Source organism: Psittacula echo, assembly GCF_963264785.1.
Source record: "Psittacula echo genome assembly, chromosome: 6".
In the NCBI taxonomy this organism is placed as follows: domain Eukaryota; kingdom Metazoa; phylum Chordata; class Aves; order Psittaciformes; family Psittacidae; genus Psittacula; species Psittacula echo.
The window spans coordinates 43,349,741-43,362,848 of record NC_137743.1 but is presented as its reverse complement, the minus strand read 5'-3'; the positions used below and the strand labels follow the sequence as shown (position 1 = coordinate 43,362,848).

Genomic DNA, 13,108 nt, shown 5'->3' with positions numbered 1-13,108 from the left:
TGGGGGGCAAGGCATCAGTATCGGTCTGCGAGTGGTGAGGTGTTGTATTCTCTTCCCTTGTTATTTCCCTTATCATTATTATTATTGGTGGTAGCAGTAGTGATTTGTGTCATACCTTAGTTACTAAACTGTTCTTATCTCAACCCGTGGAAGTTGCATTCTTTCGATTCTCCTCCCCGTCCCTCCAGGAGCAGGGGGAAGAAAGGTGGGGGGGGAAGTAGACAGCGTGGTTCTAATTTACAGCCTGGGCTTAAACCATGACACTATCTTATGTTTGTTGGGGGAAATTTAAAATTATAGTTCAACCCATTTTAGTATTTAAAAGCCACCTTATTATTTTATAAATAAGATACAGATTTGCAGGGGCAAGACCGTTTTGTGCTGGATACATCTCCTTGGCTGCCAAGAAGTAACATATTTGGCCTTTAAATGTTCTGCCACCTTCTATTTGGAAGAAGGCTGATTGATGAGGGATTGAACATGTTATCACAACATCAAAGAAAAGCCAAACAGCTCTTATGCACAGATAAGCATCCAGGATGGGGTAAGTGTTTGTTCATTAAGTTGAATGGGTGTTCCAAATTCCTACCTAAAGCATATTTTACTATTCCTTTTCTTGTTCCTCCCTATGGAAACGAAACATACTTTTCTTAAATAATCACCTGTTGAAAATGGATTTACAGCTTCTCTTCTTTTAGTTAATCCTCAAAGGAAAATGTTTATATAGAACAGGTCACTCGCGTACAATCCCCACCTCCACCAAAATCATATATATACACAATAAGACAACTTAAAACCCATCTCTACTGCCCTGCCCTCAGCTGTTGACCCTATCAAGAACTCTACGATTATATTACCATACATGAAAAATACTCCAGTTACAAAACATCAAACATTTTGACCTTCAAATGAATGGTCAGGCAAGACAGTACAAAGACAAACTATTTTCTGATGCCTACAAACACAGTAAGATCTACATTTGGCCACTCAACTGCAGAACAGACTTTATTTCCCTACTAAAGTGCATCCTCCTTGCAACATGCAACACCAAGTAACAATTCCTGACTCCAAAAGCATAAACCCACTCCAAATCTCTTTCCAAATTGTAAGAGGCCTCTGAGGGTTGCAAAAGTCCTTGAAAAATTATCACAATGTAAGAGCTACATCATAAGGAGCACTTACCCTTGAAGGGCTTTTTCTCCAAACCAATCTCCCTTCCCTAGAGTACGGAGAAAGACCGGATCTTCACTGGGGGAGTCTTCACGAGTAACATTCACCTGTTGAAAGGCCAAACACCCCCAGCATTTACACAACTTTTAATTAACAAATAAAACCTGTTTGTTCACAGAGAGATTCGTCATTTCCTGGATCTCTCAGGAAAAGCTGTGGTCTATATCTCCTCTGGGAACCATGTAATGCCTCAGAGTCCTGCACTATTCCCTCAGCATCACCAACCAACCATTTAAGAAAATTAAGTTATTTTCCATTAATGTACCTACTACTCTTGCAAAAATGCGATTTGTGTGGTTTTGAAGGGTTTTAACTCTAAACATGGAGTTGGTTGCACAAGCACAGTCACTGCCTGTATGGAGTCAGAGCAGAAATAGATTTCAACTATTTCCCGCATATCAGACGCACACATGGCATAGGTTTCTGTTAGCTTTGTTTCACATGATTTCTTGTGTTACTAAGTTCACTTAATGGAAAGGAATAACAAAATTAATCTACATTTAGACATAATTGAAACAAAATAATTTGGAGTATTACAGGATGAAAGATGCCTCCTCTCTATTTTACTCTCTCAAATTCAGGTAGGGGACAACTGTAGCTGGAGTAAAAATCCAGCACTTTCATTGAAGTTTAAAGAAAAATAACATCTTAATTTTTAGTGTTTTATTTTTGAATTGAAAGAAGAAAGCAAGTCCTGCTGATGGAAAGCAGACTTTCTACCCACTGTAAAACCACGGGTAGCGTAAGCCGAAGATGAAGGAGCTGGCACTGCAACAACAGGAAGATGACTTCATATCTGTGAGTGATGATTTCTTATTGCTGGGGGGTCCTTTTTTTTCTGAAACTATTTCAGAAGAAAAATAGCAATTGATCATCTGAAGACCCTTGGCTTTGTTTTCCTGTGCCAGTATGGGATATAAATCCCAGCTGCCATGTAATGACAAAGCCCTTGATATCCTACTGGATGCTGAGGACGGCATGACATATCAAGGATTCAAAGGGCTCCAGGAAAAATGAATGTTCTTGATGTAATGCCTGCTATGAGAAATATTTCTTCCTTTTCAGCTGTTATCACAAGTAACTAATACCTCTTACAGTATGAGAAGGCAAGTGAAATACAAACCCCTCCTAAAAGTACACGGTAGGCATCACCTTTCCCAACATTAACCATATATAAACTTAGTTGTCCAGTCTCTGCCTGTGGTCAGTGGAAAGGAACAGCGCTTCCAAAGCATGGGTTGTCTCAAATTTCACTGGGATGAACAACTCTCTGGAGGTACCTAATATGCACAGGAAAATCTCTCATCTGCTTCTCCTTTTCAGGCTGTTTAGTTTTAATCAGAGCTTTTGCATATGCAAATTTACAAAGCCAAAATCTGGGATGTCAGACACATCCTTTCAGATTTAAAGACATTCCAGTTTAATTTCACTATTAAATATACAACTGTGGCCTGCACCTTCTCCCATCTCTTTTATGGATGGTAAAACCAGTGGGTTTGAGTCATTAATGAGCGCTTAGTCTACATCACACTACATTTAACATCTGCAGCGACTCATTGAAGATCAGATGAGGGTAGGGAACATGTAATGGATGAGTCAGGAACATTTGTAACTGATGAAAAAATTTTGGGAAAACAAAGGGAACTTTAATGCAGATTTAACCTTTTCTCTGAGACCTCTGCTGATTCAAAGCAATGAGTGCTAAGGGATTATGGGAGTGTGATTTCTATGTGGTTCAAAGTGATGGGCTATTTGAATAGCCATGGTGCCAGTGCAGAACCCACATGATCAGGCATTAGACTGGTGCCACATCATGGCTTTTAAAGGGAAAATAGTGTACAATGGCACAGCATGGCACATGCTGTCTCCAGGTAAAGGCAAGGTACAGAGCAGGCATGGTGCAGCAGCACTTAGCAAGCAGAAGGGAACAAGCTGTTCTCATCTGACCTATTCAACATATTTCGGCACACAGGATGTTTTGAACACACTTTTGATTTCTATTCACTTGAATTTGAAGAAACATGCTAAAATAAATAAACTAAATGAAACCAGGAGCGAGTCAAGTGTGGTGAATGGAGTTGACAAAGAAAAAGGGGAAAATGATTTTACTCCTAAAAGAACTATCCATGGAGCATGGGCTGAAAGAAAAGGAGCAGAAGTCTTTCTAAGCATTTCTGAGATGAGTGATGGGCTCAGAAATGTAAAATATCTTCTCTGTTTACTTGACTGTCCTTACAGATGTGTTGACATAAAAGACAAGGCAGAGTTTTCATAAGTAGCTATAGCTGATAATACCCATGTAATGCTGCTGAATGTAGAAACTACACGAGGTCCCAGGTACATGGGCTGCAGCCAACATTTTTTCTGGCTCATTAAGTTGCCTGGGTCAGGTTTTAGCATGGGGCATGGAACATTATGTGCCCCTGCTTCAGAAAGCCCTAGGCAGCATGCATTGATTTAGTAATTTTATACTTCATTGCTATTTATTCCATGTTTCACTGCTGAGGCTCTAGTCTTCCTATCCTGGGCTGTATTCTTTGCATGCGTTAGTTATTACGCCCACTGCGTAGCTCTTATATCCCAATATAGGTATTAAAACTAACCAGTCTCCAACTTTGTACATCTTATGTAAGTCACTGACTATATTTTGCAAATCAGTAAGCTTGGAAGACTGGGCAGGACTTAACTGTGCCTGTGGGAATTTCTGTTAAGCCACCAGGATCCAGCTGAGGGTCTAGGAATTTCTCAGCAAGTCATGTGCGCTTTATTTTAGCTCTCTTTTTCTGGCCATCATCTGTCATAGTAAGATATAGTAGCAAAAGCCAGGGATAAAGCCAAGGAGCTTCTCAAGCAGGACTACAGGCCTTTTGAGCAATAGCTAAGTGCCATTTGGTGTACTTCTCCTCCACCCTGCAGGTGAGATATAAAGGCTTAAGGAGGCGCAGGTCAACAACTGGTTGCCCAGCTGATATAAAGAACAGGGATTTGGTTTTTACAACCAAGGGACTCTCTTTGGAAATTGAAGACTCCTAGAAAATTATGGGAGCCAGCTGATCAAGTGGAGCACAAGCATCATTGCTAACAGGCTGGCCAACATGGCAAGGAGAGCTTCAAACACTCAACAGAAGAGAGAGGTGCACCCTCCCATTATTTCTGCACATTAAAAAAGGGGGGAAATAAGGATTTGAAGCATGCATTATGGTTATCCTTATTCTGGGAGTAGAGGAAATATTACTTTATTACTTATGAGTAGAGGGAAGCAAAAGGGCATGAGGGAATACCATCAAACTTGGATTTCTGCAGTACATGATTATTTCAGAAACTTGTCTATGACTCTCTTATTCATCTACAAAAGACCATGTTTTCCTTCCAATGAAGACTGGCTCCCAGAGATAAAGAGTGGAAGATGACACTGAAAATCTCGCTTTAGCACATGTGAGCTTATAGCTGTCTTGGGAGACAACCCAATGGCATGTACAGCACCCACACTGTTTCTCTATGGATGCCATGGGCAGTTTGCTACTCTTAATTACACTAGGCCAATGTTAATATGTGCCTTGGTGCAAACCTCTGAACCAGGAGGCTGGGGCTGGCCTGCTTTCAAGCTTATTTATCCATTTGTGTTTACTTTCAAAGTATCACATTTCATCTGCAGTGGGAAATCACTGTGTATTCCCTTGAATATCTCCATCCTGCTATGTGGAAAGAAGCCAAATGCTTCTCAAGTGTAATAGTATTAAGACAGCTAAAAAAAAAAAAAAAAAAAAAAAAAAAAAAAAAAAAAAAATTGAATGGAAGGAAAAACCTCAGTCTATAAAATTCCATCAGGATTTTATGGGAAAAGAGATCAAGCCCCATATTTTCCTTGTGAGCAGTGGACAGAAACTTAGACCTTTTTTCCCCAAGGAGAGTGTTCAGACCTCTCTGGCTTCCTATTATTTAATTTGGAAAAGATGACAACTGATATCTATGGGAATGAAATTTGGGAATCAGACTCATAAGAGGGCTATCTAGCAAAGAAAACGTTGAGCATTGTAGGGTATACTGTTAAAAATATCTGAGCTTTTTGGTCATTTACTGTAAAACTCAACAACTGCTTTCAACTCCAAAGTGTTTGCTGTGAGCACATGCATAAAACAGCATGAGATCTATTTTTTTCCCCTTCAGGCCACTCTTCCCTACTGGTACAGTGCCAAGAAGTTTAATTAAATGTCAAGTGTTGCAACACTTGTGCCTTAGGGAGGGGAGAGAGAGAAAGTGCTGACAGGTACTGAATTTCGAGAGCATCATATCATGACCATTGTTTCCATCATCCCTCTTGCTTTCCAAGTGTGTCAACTTACCTTTCCTTTGCTGATTATGAAGAAAGTGTCTCCTCGAGCACCTTGTCGTATAATATACTCTCCATTTTCATAGTGCGTCTGTAAGAAAAAAAGTTAAGATGAACAAATAGAATCAGAAACTTATTCAGCAAGACAGCTTGGCAGTTTCACAAGATAGCACTTCTCAAAACATTACCCTGGACCAGTTTTATCTCAGTCTGACATTGGTCATGATTTGAAAATTGTTGTGTGTCAAGGAATACAACAATTAAAATGAAACTGTTTATGGCTTGCTCATTTTAATTCTTACTGTACTAGTGCCAGTTTTTGCCCAGATGAATTATCCTCACAGCCTAAAGCCATTTATACTATGTAAACCAGAGGAATTTTCAACAGAGAATACGGTACATAAATGGTAATAATGTTGTAAAAACAGTTCTTTTCCTCTTTTTTTGTTGGTTTTGGTATCTTTCCTGCTTTGCTAGCAGAGGCTTTGTTCAACAAATAATTCAATTTTTTCAACAAATTCATCAACTCTTCTCCTGTTAATATAATAGTTTAATTCATATTATATACCTTATTTTGTGGAATAGTCCTTGCTAAATTTATGTCACAGCTTATCAATGCTTGCATCTACACTGCAAAGCCTTCTTCCGACATTCAAATCACATTGCTCTAGTTCTTCCTTGAGTGCCCAATCACGTAGAGCTTTCTCTTTGCTTGACCTCTTTCTCATTGGCACCTCTCTTCATGCCCTTCCTGCGCTCCACATCTTTGTCTTTATGTATTTCAGCTCGTTCCTTTCACAGCTAATTCTGCCTGGCCTTACCACAATTCTTCCTGCTTGATTCAACCTATCCTTCTCAATCCTCTAACAATGCTTTTCCTCTTACTTCCTCCTTTCGTAACACAAATCAACTTATTCATTGATTTTGTTTTAACTGAATTATTTCTGTCTTCTAATCAATTTATTTCTGTCCATTAAGACTCAAAGCAGACAAAGTGTGTAAGTGCTCACTTATGACACATGCAAATAAATTACAAGCCTCTTGATTTTAGCTGGCCATGTGTAAGGTAACAAGCTTTTGGAAGCCAGACTCTGTTGAAGGGGATCCTTCTGATAAAAAGAACAATGATTTTTGGCATCTTCTTAAATTCTAGCTCTAAAGTCCTGTATATACTGGTCAAGGAATTTCCAGAATGCCTTTTAAATGGCCAATAAATATTTTGCAGTTGCAAATGAATAAAAATTTATACAACTAGTTTAACACCCCTGATTTTGGCTTAAAACTTGAATGCTTTCAGTTTCAGACTTTCCTCCCAAGAGAAAGGGACTGTGGAGAGACTACTGTATTTTCAGAGGCAATATTGAAGTTCAGTGATGAAAGCTAATTTAATATCTCAGATAGATTTCACTGAAAACTAAGCATCACATAGGTTTTTGAGCATACGTCTTAAGACATAGCTCCTTCAGGCCTCAACAAAATCAAAGCAAAATACAGAAATTAATTACTAGCTAGAAGAGTTGACCAGACTATATTAGCCATTCTTACATTTTTCTTCTCTCCATCTGAAAACCAGAGCTGAAATAAGGTGCAAAAATGGAACAGAGAAAACACAACTAGAAATACAGGCTGCAGAAATACAGCTATATTACCTGCCAAGGTCAAGATAACCAGGCAGCAAAGCTAATAGTTACAAAGGTCTTGCGTGTGCAGGGGGAAAGAAAGATTATAATCTAAGGCATCAAGGTCCCAGTTTGGCATCAAAGTCTGAGAAAGTTTGCACTCAAGAAAACAGCAAAGATAAAGCAAAGAAATTACTGCTGGGAACACTCGCATAACAGCAAGCCACAAACATATATTTTATAAGCTTTGGAGAATGGGGCTAAAGGCTCAGCTTCAGTGAATTATGAACACTAGGGCATTTACTACATTGTTGTTTTACAAGTAGTACCAGGCCCTTACAGTATTTCACTATGGAATGAATAGCTTTTATCACCTTTTGAATAAATTCCAAGTCCCCTAGTACGCCATTTTCCTATATAATACAAATTTTTCCCAGTCTAAACCAGTAAAGGGGTGCATCCTTAGCAATGCAGGGATGTCCATGGGGATGAAGAGGGTAAGCCGAGCTTGCAATCCAAATGCTCATGCCTTTATCAGAGCATAGTTAAGTGCTCCAATAAGAGGTTTCTTTCTAAGAAAAGAAGTGATAAAATAAAAATAAGTGATAAAAAATGTGTCTTGTTTTTTTCTGCTTTTTTTGGGACATGCAACACACCCAAAATGAAAGATTGAAGGTTTCCTTAAAAAGAAAGCTTTAGTTCTTCCATTAATATTTATGACTTTGATTTCAGTATGTCATATACAAGGTTTAAGTCCTATAAGCTCTTAATATTTGTAAAATAAAGGTTCCAAGTCTTTCCAGTCAACTCTTAACTCAAAGCCACAGCATTACATACTTACAGAAAGAATGTGTGGGTGTGTGTGAGGGGGGAGAGGACAGAGAGTGAGAAAACTTTCATTAGCTTTATAACCAAGAGAAAGTCACATACATATCACATAAACTCAAATTTCCCTTAAATTCGTCAAACACAGCTTTGTGGCACCATCATCCATGCCAGCCACAAGATCTTCAGATTCTTTGCCATGCTTTTGGCACTCCTTGCATGCCACCATTTTCTGATGAAGTCTTTCTCCACAACACACACCTCATACACCACACAGAAAAAACACGAGCCTTGCAACTTCAGACATCCATGTTTGGGTAAAGGCTTTGCCCCACCGACCTTACTCTATCAGTCACCAACTTCAATTGATTCCTAACCACCATCAAAAACTGAGAAAATTTAAAGCTCAACCAAGTGTTGACACAGGCTTCATGGAGAAAAACCAATGCTGGAGATTAACCCAGTGGTTAAACTTTTCCTCCAGCTGGATGCCTTTGACTGCTATGTTTATACTCAGAACATTTGGAAAAAAGTGGAAAATAGATCATGTGTTTGGAGTGCTATGTAACCCATGTCAGCTGTGGTGCTGAGAGGCCAAAACCCTGCCAAAGGTCATGTCAGGGGAGCAGAAACACAAAGGTGACTTTGAAATGGAGTTTCACTCCCTGCAGCCAGTTTACACTACATAAACCAGTGAGGGTAACCTGGGTTTGATGACAGTGCTCAATGTATAATCCCTCTCCCCTATAATGGGATGTTATTTTGCTGGCGGTTTAAAAAATATTCACAGAACCACCAGCAAACTCCAAACATAAGCAGCTTTCAAAATACTTTTGTTTCTGTTCTAGACTTTCTGTTAAGCATTTTTTCAAGTCTGAAATGCCAACAGCAATGCTAACAAAATAGAATTTGAAAAAATGTTTATTTGCTGAAAAACGCTTCAGACTAAGCAGGTTGCTATTGGTCTTCTGCACCGAATTCCTTAGGAATCATGAAACTTCATTTCCCTGGTTTTACTGTGTCTCATGCTCATGAATTCTCTCAAAATGCTGCTCCTTGAAATAGCCAAGGGCAAAATTATTATACTGTGGTCCTCAACCTTATTTATCCCATGAATCAAAGCACAGGAGGTGGGTCTTGAGTTTTTGACACTCAAGATGTCTCAATAGCCTTCTAAACAGCAGCTTAGTTAAAGTTAAAACAATTGGGAAATTAAAATATGAGAAAGGTGGATGGTTGATGGGAATTGAGGATTAACTCATGCCTTTTAATTCAACATCATTATGGAACACAGGGTTGGGAAAGCAAATAAGGAAGGGTAAACCAAACAGATGGGGGATGTTGCTAAACAGCCCATCCCATATACACCTTCCACCATGCACTGGGGGATGAGGCAGCACAGACAGGCCGATAGTGGGGTATCACAGCAGGAATTAGTACATTATTACAGGAATTAGTACATCATTAGCACACATCCACCATCCCAAACAGTTCTGACCTTGAGCTGGAAACCTGTGGATTGCCCTATTGCAACCTGGGGTTGCAAATTCCTATTTCAGATTCAGTTGGCTCTGAGCTGTAATCTTATTCAGGAAAGTTTTCTTTTTCTCACTAATGGATTAGGAACTTACTCTTCCTTCTTAAAAATTAAGCTATTTGAATTCAAATTACATATTTGAATACATATTTTAAAGTCAAGGTTGTTTTGTAATAGTTATAGGACAGTGTCACCTTAGTAAAGCCTTGTGGTAAACATTTTATTCATACTGCACTGATTCAGTGTGGCTTCTTAGTGGACTGTGACAGCAATGAGAAGAAAAAACGTCCCTAGGCAGGTTTTGGACGGTCTGTGGTGTTTTCTGCAGTTTACAGATTACTTCTGATCCCCACAAAAGCATCCCCTAAACAGCAATAGTCTTAATATACCTAAAAAGACTATTCCTGTGTGGACACTCAGGTCTAGTCTACAGAATAATACAAATCAGTCCAAATGCTGGGTTTATATGTCCTTGACTGAAGTTTGTCTTTACATCCTCATGAGACAAGAGGTGAGGAGCTGGTAAAGAAACAAGCTACAAAGCAAACAAGAAGGAGGAACTGGTCTGCTAAGAAATACATTTTCCTTAGACTGAAAAATGTTGGTAGCGTACCTCCTAATATCAAGATATAATATGTGCTTCTGAAAACTTGTTCACCTTGATTTCTCTAAGTGAAAGAAATATAACAGGATGTAAGGGAGCAGTCAAAGAGGTACACTCAACAATTATTCCGTTGAAGCAAAAGCAAGTACAACCTACACCTACTCTACTGGGTACAAACAGAAACAAATGAAACAACAGTCCTACAACAGTCTCCTGCTGTTTCTGAAATTGAAAGATACAATAGATGTTCCCAATTTGAAGATCTTTGGTTAAATGATTGCTTTAATTTCCTGATCGCTTCTCTTGGGGTTTGGCACTATTGTTTCATGAATCTGAATTTCACTGTGCAGAGAACCAGTGGGGAAGGAGCATGCAACAAGAGTAGGGATGGAACTGAGACTGGTACCATTCTTCTCTTCCTTTTTTTCAAAACCTCCCCCACCTTCAATGTCCCACAGATACACAAAGCATCCATGAACTGAACTGGAACTGATCCTTTCCCATGTTTGCTGCTGGGTGGAACACACCAACGCTGCTGGGGACAGGGCAAGACACACAATGGAAATATAAAAATGGAAATTGTGGAAAACAAAAACTCAACGTACTCAGTTCAGAGCAAAAGACAATCTCCAAACTGCAATTTTTCCAACTCTGACCTGAGCTCTGATGGCTCCTTTAGGTGAAACTGCTGGTCCTGAAACACAGGTTGAATTTTCACCATGAATTCAAGACTTTTGCATTGACCTGTAAATATGACAAATGTGATCACTCAGGAGCTTCCTGAAGGTTGACTTCTCTCATGAAAAGAAGCAGCAGTGCCACACCTTTGGCATTTTGATGACCAAGAGCACACAGTTGGGTTTCCTTTTACACGGTGAAAGGTGTAAGGTCTTAACACCAGAACATCCAACCTTAAAACAGCTCTCCGCATGCTAATAAATAGCAGATAAATAGGACCACTTGTAACTTGTAAATTTTGTGAGATACATAAACAAAGTTTCTTAGGTTTGACACTAAACAAACATGCCTCATCAAAGAAGTCCCCTAAACCAGGCAATACTAAGAAAAGGGCATGAAGCAGGGATAAACTTCAGTATAGTAACATCTTCTAGCAATGAAAAACACAACACTGTATTTTTGCTCTGATTTTATCATCTTTCTTTTAGATTCCAGTTGACGTCAATCCAGTGCTCAGCAAGTGCAATTTTCACAGATACATAAAAGGTAGCACAATGTATAAGGGACCATATTTGGCAAATTGTGGCTCAGGTTCCTGTGTTCAAAAGGGAAGACGTGCATCAGACAGAAGGAGCTTTTGGCTCTTTCCTTTCCTCACTCCTGAGCACCTTTCTCACAACCCAAGGTGGTGGCAGCACTGTTACAGGAGGAAATGCCTTTTCTGCATCCCCTATGCCTTTTTCAAACAACAGTTTTCTACTGACGCTTCTTCTCTTTTTCATACTCCTCGAAAGTCAGCAGTGAAAAGGAGCCTCCTCTGTCCCTCTGTCCTCTCCTACATAATCATAACATTCGCTCAACTCTTCCTTTACTGGAACCTTCTAATCTGGCATGACTAAAAAATTCTCAGGCAGGAGCCAAGTCTTGCTGTCACCTCCAAGTTTCATTCCCAGCCCACTTTCAAAACCAACAGTTTTAGGCAAATCTGAGCATATTCAGGGACTCTTGAATGCCCATGGGACTGAATGGCAGAAACTGTCTTGTGTAGATGAAGATTTGTTGACCTTCAAAGATTTTTATACAGCCAACTCTAAGACTAAAGGATGTTGCAGAATATCAAGTAGATGATGAGACATCGACAGACTGTGAGTCAGGATGATTTGGACTAGACAAGTCCATTAAGGTCTGTAACAAAGACCTCATATACAGTTTTGATTCCTAAATGCATCATGCACTTTTAAGGGAGAAAGAGGAGGAAAGTGAATCTAAAAAAAGCGCATTATTTACTTTAATGCATTACTGTGAAAGAAATTTCCTGTCTTAATTTGGTCTAAAAGTGGACATAAGACATTGTAAACCACATTTTAACTCTCGTTCCATCATTACTGTAATGCGGCCTGACAACCATTTTTGGTGAGCAGTCAGGCTTCCTAAGTTGCAAACGATCTGGGAGGCGACCACCTCTCAGTTACTTTTTCTTGACAGTGCTGAGGCAAACATGTGTTTCTCTGTTTCTGTCTGGAAAATAGATCAGGTCATAAATTGCTGGGACCAGATGGTGCAGGGGCCACTGCCTTTCTGACTCCCAAGCCTGACTCTGTCCCTGCTGCTGGCAACCTCCTTGAGTGTGAGCACTTAGAACAGAGGTACAAGAAATGCTCCATCTGTTGCCTGCAGCTCAACATCTTTTTATAAGGGAAACTTCTAGGAAAATACAGGAAGCTCAGAAGCACTAATTTTTGCATGCTCAGACACTGAAAATAGGTTGTCTATCCACATACATACATAGCAAACATTGATGTGAAAATGTAAGAGGAGAAAGACAAAGTAGCTGGTGAAAAGAATGAATGGAAAACCTGATGCTCTTGAAGAAAGACCACATGTAAAGATGCTCAAAGTATAAGAAAGGGCAAAAGGAAGGATGAGGGGATCAGAGAAGGAAACTCAGCCCTTCTACCACACATTCATTTGGTATCACAAGAGGCCACCAGAAGAGATCAACTGCGGAAGTGTTGTCAGGGGCAGAGAGCTTCATTTCCTTAAGTGCAAAGAAACAGGAAAAGAGAAATAAAAGTAGATTAATGGACAGGACAATCTTCTGACACAGGAATTTCAGAAGAATGAGAAATGGAGGAAGGAGAGGGTGCTGAAAAAGATGGAAAGTTTAAAGAGACACCAGATAGAGATGAAAATTGGTAACAAGTCAAGGCAAACCTCAAAGACAAGGAGGGAGAACTCAAGGAGTGGTACTTCAAGGATTAAGAGAACACAGAGATGATACAGGT

The 13,108-nt window shown here is 39.5% G+C and overlaps 1 protein-coding gene across 2 annotated transcripts in view; it reads right to left on the bottom strand.

Annotated features, from left to right (window-relative positions):
• PRKG1 (protein kinase cGMP-dependent 1) overlaps window positions 1-13,108 on the bottom strand; it is a gene marked incomplete at both ends in the record, with an annotated part of 504,682 nt that overhangs the window by 114,604 nt on the left and 376,970 nt on the right. For both annotated transcript variants that reach the window (XM_080620728.1, XM_080620727.1), the window contains 2 exons: window positions 1,183-1,277; window positions 5,574-5,651. In XM_080620728.1, the coding sequence (XP_080476854.1) occupies window positions 1,183-1,277; window positions 5,574-5,651 (173 nt within the window). The remainder of the gene's footprint in view (window positions 1-1,182; window positions 1,278-5,573; window positions 5,652-13,108) is intronic.